At 34.9% G+C, this 23,815-nt stretch overlaps 1 protein-coding gene and 1 long non-coding RNA gene across 7 annotated transcripts in view; one reads left to right on the top strand and one right to left on the bottom strand.

Annotated features, from left to right (window-relative positions):
* POSTN (periostin) overlaps positions 1-9,947 on the bottom strand; it is a 34,329-nt gene extending 24,382 nt beyond the window's left edge. For all 6 annotated transcript variants that reach the window (XM_027116485.1, XM_027116487.1, XM_027116486.1 and 3 more), the window contains exons 1-5: positions 9,711-9,947; positions 8,318-8,416; positions 4,865-4,929; positions 2,937-3,094; positions 642-806 (exon numbers count right to left, since the gene is read on the bottom strand). In XM_027116485.1, coding sequence (XP_026972286.1) covers positions 642-806; positions 2,937-3,094; positions 4,865-4,929; positions 8,318-8,416; positions 9,711-9,829 — 606 coding nt within the window. In that variant the 5' untranslated portion in view covers positions 9,830-9,947. The remainder of the gene's footprint in view (positions 1-641; positions 807-2,936; positions 3,095-4,864; positions 4,930-8,317; positions 8,417-9,710) is intronic.
* Positions 1-23,815, top strand: part of LOC113625683 (uncharacterized) — a 529,756-nt gene that overhangs the window by 417,740 nt on the left and 88,201 nt on the right. Inside the window, exon 7 of the long non-coding RNA XR_003434794.1 lies at positions 21,782-21,916. This is a non-coding gene — a long non-coding RNA (uncharacterized LOC113625683). The remainder of the gene's footprint in view (positions 1-21,781; positions 21,917-23,815) is intronic.

The raw sequence follows: 23,815 nt of genomic DNA, 5'->3' as shown, positions 1-23,815 counted from the left end.
ATTTCTTTCATAAAGATAGTCATACACTATTTCTAATGTAGGTCAATGAGTTACATAAAGAAGTCTAATTAGTCCTAAAAAAAAGTTCTGAGACAGAAACAAACAATTATTGCATAAATATAATCAGTTCTATTTCAATGATTTCCTAAATATTGAGTCCTCACTGACCCTTTATTTCCTGGAACTCTGACTGTTGAAAGAGCTCTATGACCCTGGTTGGACGTCTCCCACAAAGACTTTATTAAAACACACAAGGACCTAAATCAGTATAGTAGCCAGAGGGTGAATAAAAGAATACTCATTCTCTGATTTTTCTCTGATAAATTCTCTGACAAATACTTATTATTTTTTCTGATTATTAGTTTTTCAAACACATCAAATACTAAAATTTCCTTTTGTAGAACACCTAAGTCTACTATCAATGAACTATCAATTTAATTTCTTCCTTGCAATCACTCTTTAATAGAAATCACTCACTGAATTAGAAATTTACATGCTCTAGATGTAGGGAAAAGTCTTGATATGGCATTTACATTATATTCACTAACTTTTTATTATTTCTGGGAACCTTATATAAAAGGTATAGAAAAAAATTAAGGGCAATGTTATTGAGAAAGGTACTTTTTATTAATGAAACTTACCCCATTAGGATAATGGTTAATGGAGAGCCCCAAATTGTTATACATCGGATGAACAATCATGCCGTTTTTCAAGTCCTTGGTCAACATTCTCTTATTAATCATGTGGCTATGTAGAGCATTCAATAATTCAACATTTACGTTGCTCTCCAAACCTCTACGGATATCCTAGGAAAAATTGAAATGACAGAAGTTTATTTTATTATAGTTAATTATTTAAAATCTTATAATCACTCTGTTTCTACTCTCTTGTTATTTTCTCATTGAATTACCCAGACGGTCAAGCCAAATTGACATAAATAACTTAAAATTATACTATTTCAATTGATTAAGAAATTTTGTAAGTAGAGGTACTCAGTAAAGGGTTCCAGTTCTTACAGAGCACTTGGACATTTTTAGAGACAAAACAAAATTTTTAATAAATGTATTGATGAAGAGATGATCTTGCTGTAAAGGCTTAGGGAATATGAAATTATCAGATATTTAAAGTACTTTGAGTGGAAAACAAAATAAAAGTGGCATTATATTTGTGTACAACATCAGAGTTTTAATAACCGTTTTATGTTTATTCTATGACAAATTCAAGAATTCAACCATCCTGTACCTTTTAATTTATCCAATACCACACTAAAATACTGTACTTGGTGTTATGAGAAATACAATGATAAGTAAGGTGAAGTCTCGACCTTTGAGGTACTTATTCTATAGCAGCAGGCAAAAATAAACATAGTAAGATAAAGGACGGAAGGAGAAAAAAAATGCTTTCCAGATCAAATGAAGATGGCTGGCAATTCAGGTTTGGAGACAGGTCTTGCAGGGTAGGTAGACAGGGTAGGGATGGTGTGATGATCATTCTAAGTCCAGCTCCTGGCACAGGGTGAACGTTGGGAAAGCAGAAGTTGTCCAGTGTGGTTATTATATGCCTTTACGTTTCTCAGATAATATTAAGAAAGAAATTTTAGAAAGTATATGGGACCATAACATAGAAGACTTTAATGCCCAAGTAAAGAGTAAATTAAACTGGCAATGGGGAGCCATTGAGGCTGTTGTGGGCTTGGAATATAATGATTAGCCTGGGCTTTAGGAAGGTTAATCTGGTGGTAGTGCATAGCAGGAAAAAGACTATTATGAGGATGAAAAATTAGATATGGGTGACTAACAGTAGTTTCTAAGAACTGAAGAGAGGCAAAGTAAGGATAACTCATAATTTTCAAGTTTGAACTCTGAGATTGGTACTGCCAATTATGGAAAAAAGACAGCAGAAAAGCAGTTGTTGATGGGGAGAAAGAAAGTGGCATCTATTTTAGATAACGTTTTGTTTAAAGATACAGATGGTGTATCCAAGGAGAAATATTAAGATAGATGTTAGAAATATTCTCCTGGGATTCAAGAAACACAGATTCCATGGCTCTATGCATTAAAGTGAAAGCTGAAGCCATCAGAAGTGCATCTAAACTTCAGAGTATAGTTCCTGGAAGAGACCTTAATAAGACCCATTCTAAAGGCATGGAAGAAGAGGAGTCTGCAAAAAGGACCAGAAAGGTGGTTAGAGATGTGGTCAAAGACAACCAGAAGAGAGAAAGTTCTATAATGCAAGCAATTAACCTCACAGTTAATGAAGCAAGATAAAATCTAGAAGAATCTGCCTAAGTTTTACTAAGTATTGTATGACTCTAGTAGTAATTATCAGTTCATCTTCATATCAAGTAGAAAGTAGGAATATATTTCTATACCAGTTTTACAGATTTGTATATTGTCATAATTTAGTGTGTTGTAAATCAGATTATGCACAAAAAAGCCTGAAAATTAAATGTATTGCTTACAACCCTTCAATTTAAATATCCACACACGTTTATAAATCTGTCAGTCTCTGAACAGCCATATATATTTACATATAATTAAAATAATAAGTATATGTATAATATAGCTTATTAAAAATTTTAAATTCCACTAGGCTTCTTAACTTGCCTTTCTATGAGATATGTCATTTAAAATTACCTATATTTCTTCACAACCAAAAGGGAAAGAGGAAAGGAGTAAAATAGAATAATGATAAAGTGCTTGTTCAATCCACTATTAGTTTACCTTTATTAGTCCATGAGCCTACTGGGGTGTTATTCCATTTATGGATGTATTAAAATGATTTTCTCCTTACCCTCAATTAACTCATCCTTTTATGTATCCTCATATATGTACGACAGAAAGATATACAATTTCTATTCATTTCCAAGTCAGTAAACCAATTAAAGTATACCAATAGCAGTAAAAAAATTTATATTCATGAAAATAATGAATTACAGAATCCAGGTTGTCCCAAGCCTCGTTACTTGGTGCGAAGTAAGTGAATGACCCCTTTCCTTCGATCTCTTCCCTCAGTTTTGAGACATCAGAATAACGCTGCGTGGTGGTGGCTCCCACAATGCCCAGGGTACCATAAACATGGTCAATAGGCATAACTGAAATAATCAAGAGATGAATAAGTACTTAGGAAAAAATTTCAAGAATGTTATTTTACAATAATTTAACCTTTACACAGAGCCCCCCAATATATTAAATGATAATTTCAGCAATACAGTTCTATAAATCATCAATTTTATGTGAAAGTTGCCTTTTGAATGTCAAATAATAAAGTGCTATTGAAAAATATCATTCCATATATCCTTGGTGTTGAGGGAAAATGAATTTTCAATTATTATCCTTGTTTGAGGTTTAGTCTGTTTACATGTCAAATCTGCTATGTCAATATGGTTCAATTACAATTATTAGTAACTATCTTTGATTATTTCTCTGAAAACAACAAAAGTTCCTCACTTCTCACTGACAATGGCAAAGGTAATTTATTTTTTCGTGTTGGCTTAAAGCTCCTAAATAGTATAATACTGTTAGGTATAGGGGTGTAATTATACAGATTTGGGTCCCTGAAAGAAATATGTAGACCTGCTTCTTTTCATCATAATTTCAGGAAGGAGGTATAGGGGTGTAATTATACAGATTTGGGTCCCTGAAAGAAATACGTAGACCTGCTTCTTTTCATCATAATTTCAGGAAGGAAATATATAAAAATATCTAATACTTCTAGAATACATCTTCTGAACTTCAGAAGAAAGATTAATATATGAATGTCAGCCTGAAGTTTGGGTGCAGCCAACTTATTTTTTATGACTCTGTCTTATTTAAAATTTAGTATGATTTGGATCATATCATAGGAGAAATGGTTATTACCTTTGTGAATATAGCAAGACTAGGTACACAATTAGTAAATTAAGTCACAAAATCAGGATTTAAAAACACCCCAACAGGATGGGAAAAATGAGTCAAATGTGACAGTTAAATGTCACAGGGTCCCATTTAAGTCCCACGCCTAAGGTAAAAAAAACAAATCCCAAAGGAAGACTTGATTGGACAGTATTCATTTAAAAAAGATCTGTAATCAATGTTAATTACTTAAAATTCAGCATGAGTTAACGATATGACATGGTTACCAATAACATTAACCAAAGTTCAGGAGCCCACCTGCCCCAAACTGAGGTATTTGTCTTAATATTTTCTCAGCTTCCTGGACACACATAGATAGTAGACACCAGTCTTGGATCACAATCAGAAGGAAAAAAAGACTGGATTAGAGGCTTTTCATGGGTTGCTGTCAATTACAGTAAGGACTCCAAAGTCTATATCACATTCAAACTGGGGGCCACGAGCCCAGAGAAGAGAAGATTCTGTTGGGGAAGAGAGGGTAGCTGGAGGAAGGGTGTGATGATTTGTGTTAACTATCTGAATGGCTGTCATTTCAAAGAGGAAATAGATGAACTAATTTTTCTCTAGTTGGCAAGTTACAGGAAACTAACTTTCAATCTGAGAAACGTTATAAAATCAGAGCTGTTGAAGCAGAGAAGATGATGTCTTGCCAAGTAGTCAGCCCATGTTCCTAGACAAATTCAAAGAAAGGGATTTTGTAGTGGCGATTTTTGTTCTTGAAGGAAAGTTGAACTAATTTAAATTTAGAATAAGCTTCTGTTGTCCAGCATTTAGTGTATATGATGTATATTTGAATACTTTATCAACATGATAAAGTCATGATTAACACCAAGATATGGGGGATATATCTTGGATTTATCATGGTGCTAAACACACACACACACACACAATTGGCTTCGCTATAAGCTACTTCAACTCTTTTTCCTCAAACAAGACAAATTCCTCATTTAATTCAGTAATTGAAACTTTACCTGCTGGGCAGCCTTTCATTCCTTCCATCCTCATATAACCAGGGCAGCATTCATATAACACAGTCCTATACATTGGAAGAAAATTAATATTAAAATGGGAGAACTACAAAGGATATACTTTGACATAAACTTAGCAAAACATATTACTTATTGCCTTGATTTGTTGAGAATTTAGAAATCCAGTTTTTTTGTTTGTTTGTTTATGACATCAAGGTATTTATATTAGCTTGATTTCTCTCTATAGCCTCATGGCATGGTGGAAAAATTCCAGGATCTTGAGCCAGAAGAATGGAGTTTGGTTCCCAGTTCCACTACTTAGTTGATGTGTGACCTTGAGCAAATCATTTAATAAATTTGAGTCTCAGTTTCCCCAACTATTTAACATGAAGGTAGTAGCTAAAATACTTATTCATGGGTAGTTGTGAATCTCAAATAAAACAATGCTTTGGAAATAATTTTGCAAACTATAAATAGCTATAAATGTTTATTAGTATAAGGTTATTAGGAACCAAGAACGTCAGAAAAATTTATTAACTCACTTATAGGTAGTAAAACATGAAACTATAGATGAGAATAAAATTTCTGGCATGGAACATTGGCTTAAGGATAGTTAAAAGATAAGAATATAGAGATAAGTGGGAAACTTATTTTTATTTTGAAACTTAAATTTTCAAACTGTTCTCTAATTTTAATATAATTTCAAGAATAGCTGGTATCAGAAACATACACAGACTGTAAGAGAGCCTTATGCAAATATGGTCCCTGAAATAATTTTATTTACATGGCTACCCATAAAAATAAATGTGAATATTTGGATGCCAAGGGATTGATTAAGAATTGCTTATACTTTAGCTTTAGCATATATCATAAACAATAAGAATGAGATACATAATTTTTAGTTCGGGACTAATAATACTTTATGTAAAATAGTAAATAGAAGAAGAAATTGCTAAAGTAGCAAAAATTTCTATAACATATGCTCATATTAATGCACTATATGGTATAGAATTCCAAAACAGGCAATTCCAATTTCAGATGATACTTGAACAATACAGTTGTCTGAGTTAATGCTTTGAAAGCAATGACAACAAAGAAGTATTTTTTCCAGGAAATTTATGCTACACAAAACTCAAAGTTCCCATATTGTCAGTAGGACAAATAAGAGTAAAAAAATCTCATGAATGTGCATATCTCTGAAAGTGGGAAATTTATCTTCATTTTCTGAATAGTATCTAAAATCTCATGGAAATGCCAACTGAAAATGTCACTGACATTTTTTTGAAGGAGGTCTACAAAATTCTATATTATTGAGCCAATATATATTGTGGGGAATATCTTAAACCTAGGAAACTTCCTGTTTTTCATTAGACCCACCCAGTTACTTCCCCCAAATCCCCAAAGCAGCTATTCAAACAGAAGATAAACATTTCTGTCAACTGATACATAAAGTCCTAAAGATGACTTTGGAAACTTTAGCAGCTGCAAGCAGATGGCAAATCAGGCATTCTTCCTGTCAATGTTACTGATTCCTTTGGTTGTTTGAAACTAGCAACTAGCGTTTACATTTATTCCAGAGCACAGATGTTAATGTGTTTGTGAAAATGAAGTTAAGGGAAATAAGCTAATATAATTAAACAAAGGAGACACTGTTATATTTCTGGTAAAAAACCAGGCTTCAAAGCAGGAATTTTTTTTTCTTTTTTAATGGAAAGCAAGAAAGAATCTTGGTATAAGCTTTGTACAAGCATCGGCATCTCTAACATATTTAGATGGTTAAAGTAAGATTATATCGGACTTCCTTCACTTCCGGGAAGTGTGTAATAAAAATTTTCCCTAAATATTTCAGAGAGCAGGTCCTTTCTTATGCAGTTAGTGTGCCTTCCAAATAGGCCTCATGGTAACCAAGAATACAAAGAACAAAGCGAGAAAAATCCAGAGCTTTGGAGTTCCCAACTGGGGCCTGACCTAAATCATGGCCAGGATCCTTGTAACTACTGACTTACGCTGTAGTTGTGTGAATGATCCACAAGTCTAGCACATTTATGCAAACTAATAAGAATAATGTCCAGGTCAAAAAGTAACATCGGTTAAAACTCTGTTAAGCCAACATGTGGGAACGGGCAGCAGTGTCCTGTGGGGTCCTAGCCTTGGTTACCATGGGGAGGCACAGTCCAGATAAGGTTATATGCCTTGAATACATGATTCTTAGTAAAATAAAGAGAACCCTATGCATTTTAAATAGGCATCTGCATACGCCTCCTTTTCACACCAGCATATACCCAATTTGCTTAAAGTAGTTTAAATTTAAGTACAATTAATGTTATGAGTTAGAGTTCCTTAGTAATTTCACATTAGTTCATTTGTTCATTCATTTTACCTTCAGAAACTCTCCAAGTATTAAATCTGCATTTCACAGGCAAAGAAACAAGACTCCAAAATGTTATGTGATTCCACAGTTAATATTTGTAACCAATATTATTAAGTTAAGAATATGTTTTTTAACAATCCCCCAATCCTTCCACCTATTTAGAGTAACTGAAGTTTAATGATGATGTGCTTCAGATATTCTGGTTCTCAAGTCATCCTTCACTGAGGTTGCTGTCCAAAGTAATATGAAGCAGGCAGGAGCCATTTCACTGACTGAGGATGACATCTTTAATTTTTTTTTATCTATAATTCAGCTCCTTCATCTTAAAATGAAGAATTTGCACCACATGAGTACTTATCAACCTTTATATGTCTAGGATTATATTTCTTCTACCAATATTTATTAATTGATTAAACCAATAAGCTATCAAGTAATAAAAATGTTTTCCAACTCTAGGTTAATCAGTGAAGTATATAACTAAGTTGAAAAGTGATCATCTTTTTGGCTGTTGAAATAGTAATATAGTGGTGGGTTTCCATTATCACCTTTGGGGACCCCTGGAGATCTGACAGTTTGGGATGGAATGACTGGATTAAATGAAGATATGAAACCTAAGTCCCTTCCAACTTTAAGCTTTGATGAAAACTCTGGGCTAAACTGGTGTACTTTATATAATTTCTAAATGACTGTAGGCAAACATTAGTTTTTACCTGAAAACCCTGGTATTTCAGATCAATTTGTTCTTCTGGCATTTTTTTAAATAAAATGAGGAAACTGAGGCAAAGAGCTTAATTGACTTGCCTAAGAGAAAAGAGGCCAAACCAGGAGTAGAAATGACATAGTCAAACTGTCAGTGATTCTATACCAGATCACATGGCCAGTGCCATAGATTCAGGAATAACATGAGTTCCACTAGTAGAGGGAGAAATTCAGGGAAAATGTCTTTATTCATATGTGATCCATTTTTTTTAAGCTCACAATTTTGCAGAATATTTTCAAGAAGATCATGTGTATGTCCAAGGAAAGACATGGGCATTGTGGTGTTGTCTTTGGAACTGGCACATTAAGGAAAAAATGACACTTACGTTTTCTTTCCACAGATGGCACCTTGATACCAGTTCCTACAAGTGCTAAAGTATTTCCTTTTGGTGCCCAAAATCTGTTGAAGGGCGCAGACATTTGGGCTGGAAGATGGAAGGAAAGAAAGTTAATGTCCTAATGACAACTAGTTTTTCATATCTACATGTCAGATAGTACAAAAAGAAAAAAGTTAATATGTGGATTCGATTATCAAAGATGCAATTCTAAAAAAAGATGTGATTCTAGTCAGCACAAATCTCATTCTGATCCAATCCTCCTGAATCATTGGAAAAACTAAAGTCTATGAGAGACAGAGAGAGAGAGGAAATTATACATCTCTGAGAGTAAAATGCCATTGTTTCAAAAGTTAACCTAATAGAATTAAACAACGTGTCTTATTACTTTTAATAGTAGGTATTTCACTGACACTTTTAAACCAAACATGTGCTCATTTAGGGTTTGGGGGTGGCTTAAGGCTCTGGAACAATGACAGATCAGGCAGCAAAATAGACAGGTTTTACTAAGTCCAAGGACACTGTACTCTGTAATTTTCTAGGTAAGCAATCACAGAAGTAAATGAACGCTAAGATTAACTTAAATAATATGGCTGCACAAAGGAAAATGTATTGCTTTGCCTGGAAGTAATTAGATTAAGACATCCTCTGCCAGAATTTTAAGTGTTTTTCTCCCTTAAAAAGAAGGAAGTCTTATTTGCTCTGTAAGGCAAGGGAACTTTGGGGCATTATGAACATCTCTCTGAGACATTATGGATGTAGTGCCAAGATCCATTTCAAAAATTAATAATAAATTGTTGGTTAAGTTACTAAATTATGTCTGATAACTTTAAAAATGCTAAGTTATAGTTGAGTTTATTCTAAGAAATAAAGTTTTTGCAAATTGTACAGAATGCAAAATTTAAAAGCATTCTTAAATGCTTCAAAAAATTCAGAAAACTGGTTACATTACCTATTAATATTCATAATAAATGAAGTTTTCCCTAACATAATGTGAGATATTTCAAAGCTGTTTACATAATGAGAGTCTCCAACAATAGATTCTTTCATCTTGGAAACCTCATTCTAGAAATTTGGAATCAAATAAAAGCACAAATAAACTGAATCATGAAGAAATGCCCTGTTAAATGTTGTTAATTACATTAAAATCTTACAGTGTTTCATAAAAAGCAATTATACACAAGTTTTTTGGACAGTAATCCTTAAAGTTTAAGACACATACATCAACCACAGAATACTCATTTTTTCCTTTTTCTTGTTACATTGTAATAAGTAGGAAAAAAAAAAAAAAAGCCCTGAGGTATAAATAAGGAACTGTATGTAGAATTGTACATATAACAAGCTACGGGAAAAGAAGGTTTATAAAATCAAACCACTGACTTACCCCTGATCCCGGCCCCTGATACGGCTGTGAGCCAAGATCTTGTCATAATGACCATTGGCATTTGCAGGGTTAACCACAACAAGCAAGAATAGAGAAAATATGGATAAGAGAGGAATCATCTCTGGTCTCTCCGTTGCAGTTAGTCCACGAAGAGAACTGGCAGTGGGCTTTGGAGAGCTCAGAGCTTATATACATGGCAGAGTTCTGGGAGGGAGCTCTGTATCAACCTGGGAATCTGAACTCTCTCCAGAAGACATCAGCAACTTCAAGTTGCCAGCTAGAATCTGCTTTTTCAGCTATGTTTACTGAGCACACTGAGCCTCTTTTTCTTCTCATTATCAAAAGGATATTTATTTTATTTTTATATTATTTATCTTTCTCTTTATTTTTACTACCTGGCTCATTTCATGTTCATATTTCTGTTTTATTCTTTTGTAATTTAGAGGGTTTTTATGGGAAATGATTTTATTTAGATTTTAAGGATCATCCTGTAATACATCCCTTTCAGGGTGCGTGTCCCTGTGCTCAATGAGAGTATGATTTGATCTTATCACATCTTGTCATATTCAGTTCACATCAGAACTGAAAGATTATTTTTCACCAGATAACAAAGGTAGATGTAGGTTGGATAATCACAAGGCAGTAATGGCTGTTGATTAAAAACAAATGTTGAATGGACATAAACTTTCACAGAATATGGGACAAGAATTTTAACTTGCTGATGAAACATGTAGGAGGGATCACATTTTCCTTGCAATGTGTAAACCGGGGGGATCCCTCCCATTTCACTTCTCTTTTCAGCTATCAAGGAATAGATAGAGTTAACATAAATCTGGTTCTGTTAAGTTTCCCTAACTTTTGAAGCAAAGCAGGAAAGAAAAACATGTGTCATTTTGTTTTTTCATTACACACAGGGCATGATGTTAACCATTTGACAGCACATCTCTTGGTAACCACAGGACAAAAGCATCCCCTGTTGGAAACAAGTATTACCAGTCTAACTGCAATAGAATAATGCAATACATATTAAGAAACAGGGGCATTGCCAGAATTATTCTTCTTCTGTTTTATTAAGAGTAACCAAAGTCTCTTAATGTTACACAGTGCAATTCCTAGCCAAGGGAATATCCACTCTCACCACTCCACACGTGATATGTCAACAATTAGCTAAATAACTACAATGAGTTTCCCTGGATAAATAAGTTACACACTATCCTAAAGTGAAAGTGTAATTCAAATATGTCTTGTTGCAAAGTGCTCCCGCTGTAGTGGCCCATCGGAGTTGTTTCCCCACTGGCAATATAGAGAAATTTTAGACTGAAACTCCATGTTGCCCAATTGGAAGGTCTTTTAGCGAAGGCTGGATTAGGCCAGAGAGGATTCCAAGTATCAGGAGAGTTATATTAAGCTTGCTATAGGATTTTGTCTTGGGGCACTAAAATAATTCTGCAACTTGCTGCTAGTTTAGTAACAAAGTATACAATGTAATAATAAATTCCAAAATATGTTTAGAGGCTTCTTTTCAATTTGAAAATCTTGACATTAAGGTATAGAAAATGAAAGAGCAATTCAAAAGGAGAGCTGGAGAAAAGATGGTAAGAGGTAAATTATATTCTTTCCCTGGTCCCTTGTGGGAAGCAGAGAATTAATCTATCACTTATATTTCTCTGAAGGGAATTACTCTAACTTTGCTCGTATGTCACTGTTTTGCTTTATACAATAGGTTTCTATTACTCTTATGTTGCGCAGATAGAAGGTGGTCAGTAATTGCTTATTGAGTAGAATGAAAAGGTTTTTTGAAAATAAGTTCTATCTGATATCAGTATATTAGCTATTAGAACATTATTGATAACAGTTATATAAAAGTCTTCAATTCTAGGCTGGTGAGACATTATAACGTAGATTGCTTATCTTCTAAGATAAAACAGTAGAATTTTGGAATTACAGGAAACAAATCAAACTCAAAATACAGAAATCCCTCCAACATCATCACTGTAAATAGTCATCCACTCTTTACTGAGATGCTCTCTAAGATTAATGCAACCCTTTTCGTTTTAGACAGCTGTAACTGTTAGTAAGCATTTCTGTAATGAAGCTCAAATCTGCTCAGATCCAATGGGGTTTGATTGGAGAGGAAGGAATGAGGTATAGAGAGAGATATAGACTTGGAAAATATGTATCAAGAGTGAAAAAGTTATTTAAATATGATCCAGAATGATAACAGGTGGACTTGACTTTGAAGATAGGGGTGAAGGCAGAATTAATATGTCATGTTACCTACTTTCTTAACAGTGCCTATAAATTGAAAATATATCGATTATTTTAAAGAACGATTTTGACCTGTGACCTGTGTTCCTGTGACCACAGTTTTATCCACTGGAATGAATGGCTTCCATTCACCCTGACTCCTCCTTTGGTACAAATAGACAAATAATTGCATGAGGAAAGTCGTGAAAATGGAAATGCATTCATAGTTCAAAAGATGACTTCTCCTTCCTGACAGTAGGTAGGGGTTTACTTTTTGTAAAAAGCATTGTATATGCTTATACTATGAAAAGAGTATTCTTAAATCTTTCTTTTCAGAGTTTCAAATAATTGAGTCTTAAATGTATCCATCTCGAGCATCATATTTGGAAGTCAACAAATGCTAGCCCTCAACAAATATTTATATTCAGGGTGAGTAATGCCATCAAAGAGGATCTTGAAATTGAAGGCCAGATTGTACATATAAATTTCATGTAAATTTAGAGGTTGGAGAACATTCCAAGAGAAGGAAAATTTTAGAGTAAATATATTAAAAAAAAAAAAAAAAGGCACTGCAACTTAAAATGCTGAGCCCAGCCCAGAAGGGTGATATTATAAGATATTACATAGTGGGGGAAGTCCAAGCAACTACTTTAGCCAGGATCCTGACTTCAGGGAAGCTAATATGGAACCCTGGTCCATAGCCAACAACTTGGGGCAGGGTGAGGGAAGGAAATAGTTCCGGAGATTGGGAATACTTTCTAAGCTGTAGGGAAAAGTTTAAACATCTTGAGAGGGACACAGTTCTCTCCTTTCTGAGCACTCATCAAGGGTTAATCTCTCACTCCACATAGGACCCTTATTCTTCTGCTTCATGAAAGGATCCTGACCCTGGGTTGGCTATGTAATTTTCTTAACAGTTTGGAGGAAGTTTGAAACCTTGATAATTAAATCTGACTTTCAGGGTTGCAAAGTCTGACCCAGAACTGTAAGTCATTAATGAAAAAGAAATGGTTTATTACACAACCAAGGAAAAATAATGTGTTCGAAAGACAGTGACATTTGTTTCTAGCTATCAGGATGCTAACTTACTGGCAGTTTGCAAATTATCCAGTGGATCTTTGTAGCAGCCTCGTAGCCTCTGGAGACTGTGATGTGATTAAAGTATCATGCTTACTATCACCAGCATGTAGCCAACATTAAACTTACCTAACAATCTCTGGGATTAGACATGGCCTATGGATTCAACAAACCTGGATACTCAAGCCAATAGTGGATTTTTTTTTTCTAGGAACCATACTTTTTTTTCCCCAGCTTTATTGAGGCATACTTGACAAATCAAAAATGTATATCTTTAAGGTGTACAACGTGATGATTGGATACACGAATCATTGTGGAATGATTACATACCAAACTATTGGATTTTTAAAACAGAATTTCCTTGGTTTTGAATGATCCAGAGTGGTTATTTCCCCCAGATAATTTAAAATCCCCTGTTTTTTAAATGTATGGTCTGTGGGATCTTGGCGTTTCTTAAGTACTACTTTTCTTTCTTATTGGCCCATTTGGAAACTACAGGTAATAGAATTTACTTCTAAAAGCCGATAAGGCTTTGAAGTTACTGCCAAGGTTTCTTGGGGACACACTTCTCAGTGTCCAAGCACCTTGGCCTGTGAAGTGCATAGCCTTCCTTGGTACCTGGGTTTGCAGCCTTGTAAACTGAAGTCCTGGCAAAGACCCAGAGATCTTCGCTTCCTTCGAGGAAGAGAAAACCTTTTGTTAAAATGATTAGATTATGCTGAACTCAGCCAACAGTAAAAGGAATTCACATTAAGCTAAAAATTAAATTTTGTGATTATTTTTCCCTCATTAAAACAATCATAACAGCCAAAATACAAAGTAAACATTAAATGATGTCTCTTTAACGTTAATTCATTTAGAAGCGAGAGGACTTTCTGTGATAAACGTGGGTAGTGTGCCATCTTTCCTTTATACATTTAGACTCTCATTTTCCTTAAAAGCCTATCAAGTGACAGATTTCACTCTCATACTAAGTAACCAATGTAACTATTTGTCCTTAGTTGAGCTGGGTGTGTATTACCAGCATTTTTAATTAGCAGTATTTACTTGTATTTCTCTGGAGACATCTAGTGGAGAAAGTACAGTATATGTTTCAAGAAGCACAGATACAGTCTATTATGTTTTGATTAAAATAATAATTAATATGAAATTGATATGAAAAAATTTAAATAATCTACATGCATTTCAAAATGCCAGACAACTGAAGATTAATGATGGTCTCTTTTTTTTTTGAGTGAAGCCATCTTTATTTTATTTTATTTTTTTAACCTCTTTATTAGAGTATAATTGCTTTACAATGGTGTGTTAGTTTCTGCTTTATAACAAAGTGAATCAGTTATACATATACATATGTCCCCATATCTCTTCCCTCTTGCATCACCCTCCCTCCCACCCTCCCCATCCCTCCCCTCTAGGTGGTCACAAAGTACTGAGCTGATCTCCATGTGCTATGCGGCTGCTTCCCACTAGCTATTTATTTTACGTTTGGTAGTGTATATATGTCCATGTCACTCTCTCACTTTGTCCCAGCTTACCCTTCCCACTTCCTGTATCCTCAAGTCCATTCTCTAGTAGGTCTGTGTCTTTATTCCCGTCTTGCCCATAGGTTCTTCTGACCTTTTTTTTTTTTTTAGATTCCATATATATGTGTTAGCATACGGTATTTGTTTTTCTCTTTCTGACTTACTTCACTCTGTATGACAGGCACTAGGTCCATCCACCTCACTACAAATAACTCAGTTTCATTCCTTTTTATGGCTGAGTAATATTCCATTGTATATATGTGCCACATCTTCTTTATCCATTCATCCAATGATTGGCACTTAGTTTGTTTCCATCTCTGGGCTACTGTAAATAGAGCTGCAATGAAAATTGTGGTATATGACTCTTTTTGAATTATGGTTTTTCAGGGTATATGCCCAGTAGTGGGGTTCCTGGGTCGTATGGTAGTTCTATTTTTAGTTTTTTAAGGAACTTCCATACTGTTCTCCATAGTGGCTGTAACAATTTATATTCCCACCAACAGTGCAAGAGGTTCCCTTTTCTCTACACCCTCTCCAGCATTTATTGTTTGTAGATTTTTTGATGATGGCCATTCTGACTGATGTGAGGTGATACCTCATTGTAGTTTTGATTTGCATTCCTCTAATGATTAGTGATGTTGAGCATCCTTTCATGTGTTTGTTGGCGATCTGTATATCTTCTTTGGAGAAATGTCTACTTAAACCTTCTGCCTATTTCTGGATTGGGTTGTTTGTTGTTTTCATATTGAGCTGCATGAGCTGCTTGTAGATTTGGAGATTAATCCTTTGTCAGTTGCTTCATTGGCAAATATTTTCTCCCATTCTGAGGGTTATCTTTTCATCTTGTATATGGTTTCCTTTGCTGTGCAAAAGCTTCTCAATTTCATTAGGTGCCATTTGTTTATTTTTGTTTTTATTTCCATTTCTCTAGGAGGTGGGTCAAAAAGGATTTTGCTGTGATTTATGTCATAGTGTTCTTACACTTAGGTCTTTAATCCATTTTGAGTTTATTTTTGTGTATGGTGTTAGGGAGTGTTCTAATTTCATTCTTTTACATGTAGCTGTCCAGTTTTCCCAGCACCACTTATTGAAGAGGCTGTCTTGTCTCCGTGGTATATTCTTGCCTCCTTTATCAAAGATAAGGTGACCATATGTGTGTGGGTTTATCTCTGGGCTTTCTATCCTGTTCCATTGATCTATATTTCTGTTTTTGGGCCAGGACCATGTTGTCTTGATTACTGTAGCTTTGTAGTATAGTCTGAAGTCTGGGAGCCTAATTCCTCCAGCTCTGTTTCTCTTTCTCAAGATTGCTTTGGCTATTCGGGGTCTTTTGTGTTTCCATACAAATTGTGAAATTTTTTGTTCTAGTTCTGTGAAAAATGTCAGTGGTAGTTTGATAGGGATTGCATTGAATCTGTAGATTGCTTTGGGTAGTACAGTCATTTTCACAGTATTGATTCTTCCAATCCAAGAACATGGTATATCTCTCCATCTATTTGTATCATCTTTAATTTCTTTCATCAATGTCATACAATTTTCTTCATACAGGTCTTTTGTCTCCTTAGGTAGCTTTATTCCTAGATATTTTATTGTTTTTGTTGCAAGGGTAAATGGGAGTGTTTTCTTAATTTCACTTTCAGGTTTTTCATTGTTAGTGTATAGGAATGCAGGAGACTTCTGTGCATTAATTTTGTATCCTGCTACTTTACCAAATTCATTGATTAGCTCTAGTAGTTTTCTGGTAGCATGTTTAGGATTCTCAATGTATAGTATCATGTCATCTGCAAACAGTGACAGCTTTACTTCTTCTTTTTCAATCTGGATTCCTTTTAGTTCTTTTTCTTCTCTGATTGCTGTGGCTAAAACTTCAAAAACCATGTTGAATAATAGTGAGAGTGGACAGCCTTGTCTTGTTCCTGATCATAGTGCAAATGGTTTCAGTTTTTCACCATTGAGGACAATGTTGGCTGTGGGTTTGTCATATATGGCCTTTATTATGTTGAGGAAAGTTCCCTCTATGCCTACTTTCTGCAGGGTTTTTATCATAAATGGGTGTTGAATTTTGTCAAAAGCTTTCTCTGCATCTATTGAGACAATCATATGGTTTTTCTCCTTCAATTTATTAATATGGTGTATCATATTAACAAATGATATACTGAAGAAATTTGCATATACTGAAGAAACCTTGCCTTCCTGGAATAAACCCCATTGATCATGGTATATGACCCTTTTAATGTGCTGTTGGATTCTGTTTCCTAGTATTTTGTTGAGGATTTTTGCATCTATGTTCATCAGTGATATTGGCCCTTAGTTTTCTTTGTGACATCTTTGTCTGGTTTTGGTCTCAGTGTGATGGTGGCCTCATAGAATGAGTTTGGAAGTGTTCCTCCCTCTACTATATTTTGGAAGAGTTTGAGAAGGATAGGCGTTAGCTCTTCTCTAAATGTTTGATAGAATTCGCCTGTGAAGCCATCTGGTCCTGGGCTTTTGTTTGTTGGAAGATTTTTAATCACAGTTTCAATTTCAGTGCTTGTGATTGGTCTGTTCATATTTTCTACTTCTTCCTGGTTCAGTCTCGGAAGGTTGTGCATTTCTAAGAATTTGTCCATTTCTTCCAAGTTGTCCATTTTATTGGCATATAGCTGCTTGTAGTAATCTCTCATGATCCTTTGTATTTCTGCAGTGTCAGTTGTTACTTCCCCTTTTTCGTTTCTAATTCTGTTGATTTGACTTTCTCCCTTTTTTTCTTGATAAGTCTGGCTAATGGTTTATCAATTTTGTTTATCTTCTCAAAGAACCAGCTTTTTCTTTCATTGATCTTTGCTATCATTTCCTTCATTTCTTTTTCATTTATTTCTGATCTGATCTTTATGATTTCTTTCCTTCTGTTAACTTTCGGGGTTTTTTGTTCTTCTTTCTGTAATTGCTTTAGATGTAAGGTTAGGTTGTTTATTTGAGGTGTTTCTTGTTTCTTAAGGTAGGATTGTATTGCTATAAACTTCCCTCTTAGAACTGCTTTTGCTGCATCTCATAGGTTTTGGGTGGTCGTGTTTTCATTGTCATTTGTTTCTAGGTATTTTATGATTTCCTCTTTGATTTCATCAGTGATCTCTTGGTTATTAAGTAGTGTATTGTTTAGCCTCCATATGTTTGTATTTCTTACAGATTTTTTTCCTGTAATTGATATCTAGTCTCATAATGTTGTGGTCGGAAAAGATACTTGATATGATTTCAATTTTCTTAAATTTACCAAGGCTTGATTTTTGCCCCAAGGTATGATCTATCCTGGAGAATGTTCCATGAGCACTTGAGAAGAAAGTGCATTCTGTTGTTTTGGATGGAATGTCCTATAAATATCAATTCAGTCCATTTTGTTTAATGTGTCATTTAAAGCTTGTGTTTCCTAATTTATTTTCATTTTGGATGATCTGTCCATTGGTGAAAGTGGGGTGTTAAAGTCCCCTACTATTATTGTGTTCCTGTCAATTTCCCCTTTTATGGCTGTTAGTATTTGCCTTATGTATTGAGGTGCTCCTATGGTGGGTGCATAAATATTTACAACGTTATATCTTCTTCTTGGATTGATCCCTTGATCAGTATGTAGTGTCCTTCTTTGTCTCTTGTAACAGTCATTGTTTTAAAGTACATTTTGTCTGATATGAGAGTTGCTACTCAAGCTTTCTTTTGATTTCCATTTGCATGGAACATCTTTTTCCATCCCCTCACTTTCAGTCTGTATGTGTCCCTAGATCTGAAGTGGGTCTCTTGTAGACAGCATATATATGGGTCTTGTTTTTGTATCCATTCAGCCAGCCTATGTCTTTTGGTTGGAGCATTTAATCCATTTACAGTTAAGGTAATTATCAATTACCTTATATCCATATATCACCTCCTTCTGTCCCTGAGAAACAGGAATATTCTCAGGTCTCATACTGAGCTCTCTATCTGCTGATATCTTTGCTGTTTATTTGTCCATGTCGACAATGTCCTCAAATCCTCATCTTCTGTTTCCAGTGTTTGTACTACATGGTCTATATTCTCTCTCTCTCCACACCTGAGAAGTTTCTTGTACTTCTTCCCAGGAAAATGCTAGCCAATGTTGAGTTACTTCTCATTTTTCAACTATAATCTTCTGCTATCCACAAAGACATGAATATATTCTGCTCTAAAATTAACTGTGTTTCTCCACTTCTCCATATATTGATCTTATATGATGAATTTCACTATTGGAGATTCTTTCTTCTTGCTCTCTCCATATATCATGAGAGCTCCCACTTTCCTTGCTCAAATTTACCCAAAAATGTCACTTCTTCTCTAAATATATGCATCTGATGAAGGTTTTTATTCACTACAATTTTCTTATATACAAACTAATCTTGGGGTACTGTGTTAGCACTGTAGGGGAACAAAAATGGAAAAGACCTTCTATTCTTATTTTAACCAATGTCCAAAATTCATTTTTATTCTTGTTCCCAGAGATACCTGTACTTGTGGAAAAAATGGAATTAGACAAGTCGTAGGACCTAAAGTTATGTCTACATGTACAACCTACACAGGGGTTTGGGCGTAATAGCCTCCCAGGATATAATGAACAACAAAAAAGAAGGTGACCTTATTAGAAAGATTTCTAGGGAGAAAAATCATTCAAGTGGACATATAGACTAATTCTATTGTTCTTATTCAGGAAAAAAAAAAGGCTTATAGTAGTTAATGGAAGCTTTTACCTTAAATGAGAAAAGAATTTTTGATTCTTTAAGTCTGCTTTTAATTTTCATAGAAACACACTCACAAGTTGTACATTTTTGCCTTTAGCAAATCATTTGCAGTTTAAGTAAAATAAACTCTTAAGCATGTGGACATTGGTTAAAAAATAACAGTAACTGATATTCATTATAATGGATATATTCGTGTACATCAGCAGTGTTTGGAATTCATACACAAAGTGAAATGTGGGAGGAAAACGTTATTTGGGGTGGGTATTGGTAGTGCTGGTGCAATAAGAAAATGTAATAGCCAAGCAGTGAAAAACCATAGAGGCTGTAAATTAATAATTCTTGTCTGAGAGACAATTTTGGGAACTTCAATTTTAAAATAGATTATGTTAATTCTTCAGTTGTATTTAAGCATCTATCAGCACATGTCTTTGCCATGCAGCAGTGGCTTTTTCTCCAGCTTTTTTTCCTCCTGCACCCGACGCCCCACCAATCTTACCAAGTTAATAGCCAAAGAGTAATTGTGAAGAACAAACAAATCATTTGCCCAGAATGACTATATTTTGGCCATTTCTGCTTTAACAAAATCCCAGTTGAGGGGAGGAAGCTCAGTTAATTTCTCTGGGAGTTCCAGTTATCTCACGCTGCCTAACACACCAGTCTAAATTTAGGGGCGTAAAATAGCAACCGATTTATTACATTCATGGTTTCTAAGGGTCAGGGGTTCTGACAGTGCACAATGGGTTTGCCCATAATCCATGCTGCTCTGTGATGTCTGCAGCTTCAGGTGGAGAGACCAGAATGGCAGGGGTAACCCCAAAGACCACCGGCTGCCACCTGGAACCCTTTGTACTGGAGGAGGCTCCACTTCCAGGTTGGCGTCTTCACGCATGTATCCAGCACGTTAGCAAGGAGGACTGGAAAGCTGAGCTCAGCTGGCACTGTCGGCTGGAGCACCTCCCCGTGGCCTCTTCAGCACGGTGGCCTCAGAGTAGTTGGACTTCGTACATGACAGCTCAGTGATCCACCTAACAAACAGAATATACATGTTTTTTAATGAGCTGACTCAGAGCGCACATGGTGATCTTCTGCCACATATGCTAATGATTGAAAGTGTCACAAATTAACCCAAACATAAGAGAAGAGCTCATAGACTCCACCTGTCATTGACAGGAGGATAAAAATGCTTGTGACAATGGGAGAATGGCATTTAGGCCCTGGGACTTCTGGTAGACCCTGAAATGCCTACAGAGTCCTCTAATCTGTAGTTAAATTAGATAGTTATGTGGAAGTACCATATATCTAACACTTCCATTTTCTATTTTATTTTTAGAAAAGCATCAGAAGATGATCATGCTGATAGTGCTTTAACTTTCTGTACTCCTGGATTACATTTCTCTTTAGAATTTTGAAGCTTGGATGAAATAGAGTGTAAAACACCTATCCACACAGGCAGGAAATGCTTTGAACTTTTTGAAAGGACACGGTTTTTAATAATGGAAGAAAATTTAGAAAATATTTTTGAAATCAGGATACAGAATTCTAAACTGGATAACTTTAGTATTTGAGCATCATACTGCAGATTTAACTGTCTGACCTCTAGTGGTTGCAACTACTTTTTGCAACTGTAAGGAAGATGCATTTCCTTCAGAGACGTGACTAACCTAATTCCTTTGAGATTTTATTGACAAAATAACAGATCCAGGATGTAGCAGATGAAAATATTTTTGGTATAGTAACTAAAGTCCTAAAACATGACTTTTAACTATATATTCAGTGCTAAACCTTTAAAAATGTGAGGGTTTTATAATTACATAGGGAAAAAATATTTTGACCATTTTCCAGCTAACTTGGGCTCTAAAGTACTATTATATGAAATGTCTAGATTAGTGCTTGTTGACCCTAACTGCACATTAGAATGCCCTGAAGAGCTTTTAAAAATACTGATAGCCAGACCACCACCCCAGAAAATAAATAAATCAATACTTTCCCGAGAAATAATAATAAAAAGCCAGGATTGAGAACCACTGGTTCAGATGTTGTGACACAAAGTAAATTAATTTTGTTGTTCCTTTTAAGTTATTTAAAGAAATGCTTTCAGCTTCTAATTAAGTTAGCATGTAAAATCGCTTGAAGAGATAAAATATTTTGAACTCAATACAAAGATGGTATTTTTTGACATTAGTTCAACATAAAGCAATCAGATGAATTTCAGGATTGCTTTTGTTTGAGATAGTGTTATATCACTACACACACAGTAGAAAGGGGTGAAGGTGAGATGGATCATATTTGGGGTTTGGCTATGGACTGGAAGTCACCCAAACCATAAAATCTAAAGCAGAGAAGAGAATAAAGGGCTGAATAGGAAAATTCACCCTGCATATGTTCTCAGAGACCAGCAGATACACTCTTTCCTCCCCTTCTAAATTCTTCATCCTTCTAATGTCCTCCACTGTCTGATGTAGTCTGAAATTCTACTGTATGAAAGTCTTCTTTTTTTTTTTTTTAACAGTTTTATCTGTTAAGGAACAACTTCTCTGAGAAGCAGGAGTAAAACTTCAATCGATCAGCTGCTTATTTCTTAAGGAAAAATGAGTTTATGATAGTTCTGCTTGATTTCAGATTCTAAGAAAAATCAGGAAAAACTGTAAGTAAACTTATGACTGACACCTTATCAATCCCTTAGCAAAGATTATTTTCTTTTTATTTCTTTTCTTTTATTCCTCTCTCTATTTGCATTGGATCTTTCTTCTTTCACAGAAACTTATACGTTACTGTTAATATTTGAAGGGAGTTTGGATATTAATAAAAGTAAAAAGACAGAGTAAAGAAATTAAAAACTTAAAGATGAGACAAAGAGAGACACAGTGCCATGTACATATATATATATATATATATATATATATTTTTTTTTTTTTTTTTAAAGAGGCTGCTACTGGGAGGTTAGATGGCCTCAGTTGAACCCTTGATTATCTAGTCTTCAGTAGTGAGATCATTGGGAAAATTGCTTAACATCTCTGTGCCTCAATTCCCTTAGCTGACTAATCAGCTAATAATATCTGCCATTTCAACTCCTCAGAGATGTTTCAGGAGTTATTTTTAATGTAGGAGAGAGTTTTAAAGTAAATATCCAAATAGAGTAATTCCTGTGCCTTTTCGAGGTTGACGGAAGTGAGTAATACTCAAAATTGCCAATTCTGTTTTTATGTCGAGTGAGACCTTCAAAAGGCAGTAAGAGATACCTATTTTTCAGTCTTGACAGGCATGGTGATTGACCTCAAGGAACTATCCTGCAGTAGCACCAAAAATATCAGTGAAATGTCCAGAGTTATTTTTCTTGAAGTGGAGGGTGTGTATTGTACAATTTTTATACTGTACAGCAGGTGAAGGAACATTTAGAGTTAGAGGATTAAGACATTTCTGGGGGGAAGAAAATACACAGAAGCACCTACTCAACCTACACAGATAATCAACTCTGGGGAGATACAGGGAGAGAGCGAGAGCCCAGCTGTGGAGGAGAAAGGGCAGGTCAAATGGACAAAAGACAAAGTACTTGCTGAATAAGTTCACTGTTGAGGTTGTATAGTTAGGTCATGATGACAGTGAAATGCTAAACTGACAAGTTTTCAAAATGCAATGTATCCAAATTAAAAAGAAACAAATATGTATACACATACAGGAATATTATTCAATAATGTATCAGGATGATATACAATAACTTTACATATTTGTTTGTAAATAAATGTAAATTGGGTTTTAAAAATCCCTTTTTAGTGTTTTGTCTAAAAAGTTACAAGATATTTTGTTGTTGATGCATGATTTAGTTTTTGATGTTTTATTTTTGGCTGCCAGGAGACATACATAGTTGACACTAACTTAAAAGTAAAGAGTACCTGACAGGGTTTCTATTCTGCTGATGTGCCCTGAAAAAGCAACGATCCTTTGTATCCCTTTTAAACATGTAAAATGCACAATTGAAAAAGGAGTTTCTGAATATTTTGCATGATGACTTTGAGGGTCAAGCTTTATATAACATCAGGACATTGCCTTCCATTGTAGCTTATGTGTTCTGTTTAAGGTCTTTGCAGGACTTATCTATATGCCACAGTGTCATATCAAGAGAAAACTAATCCTAGGAGTGTGTCAAGATCACTGTTGCTATTTCTGTTGGGGATCATGTTACCATAGTAATATATTCCCTGTGGCTTATAAAAGACTTATTTTCCTTAAGTGCTATTTTTATTTTATTCAAAATGAAATAGAGATAAAATTATAAAAAATGTTTTTCGTTAGCCTTCAGCCTTAATGGTAATTTCAGATAAAAAGGTTAAATGTAATCAATGCATATCTCTTTTTAGCAACTTTCTTTTACTGTGTGTTTGCTCCTCAGGCCAGCATCATCATTAGAAGGATCATGTGAATGGAAATTAGGGCCCGTGGATATTTTGTTTTCCTTTTTAATTTGTGGTTTCTTGAGAGGGGGCACTACTCTCGATTCCACTACTCAAATTTTGTCTAGAGGTCCAGACTGATGATTCCACACATG

Source organism: Aethalodelphis obliquidens, unplaced genomic scaffold (genome assembly GCF_003676395.1).
Source record: "Aethalodelphis obliquidens isolate GAN/ISIS:26980383/991018 unplaced genomic scaffold, ASM367639v1 scaffold16, whole genome shotgun sequence".
Classification (NCBI taxonomy): Eukaryota; Metazoa; Chordata; class Mammalia; order Artiodactyla; family Delphinidae; genus Aethalodelphis; species Aethalodelphis obliquidens.
The sequence above is the reverse complement of the archived record's forward strand: the minus strand, read 5'-3'. Positions and strand labels throughout refer to the sequence as shown.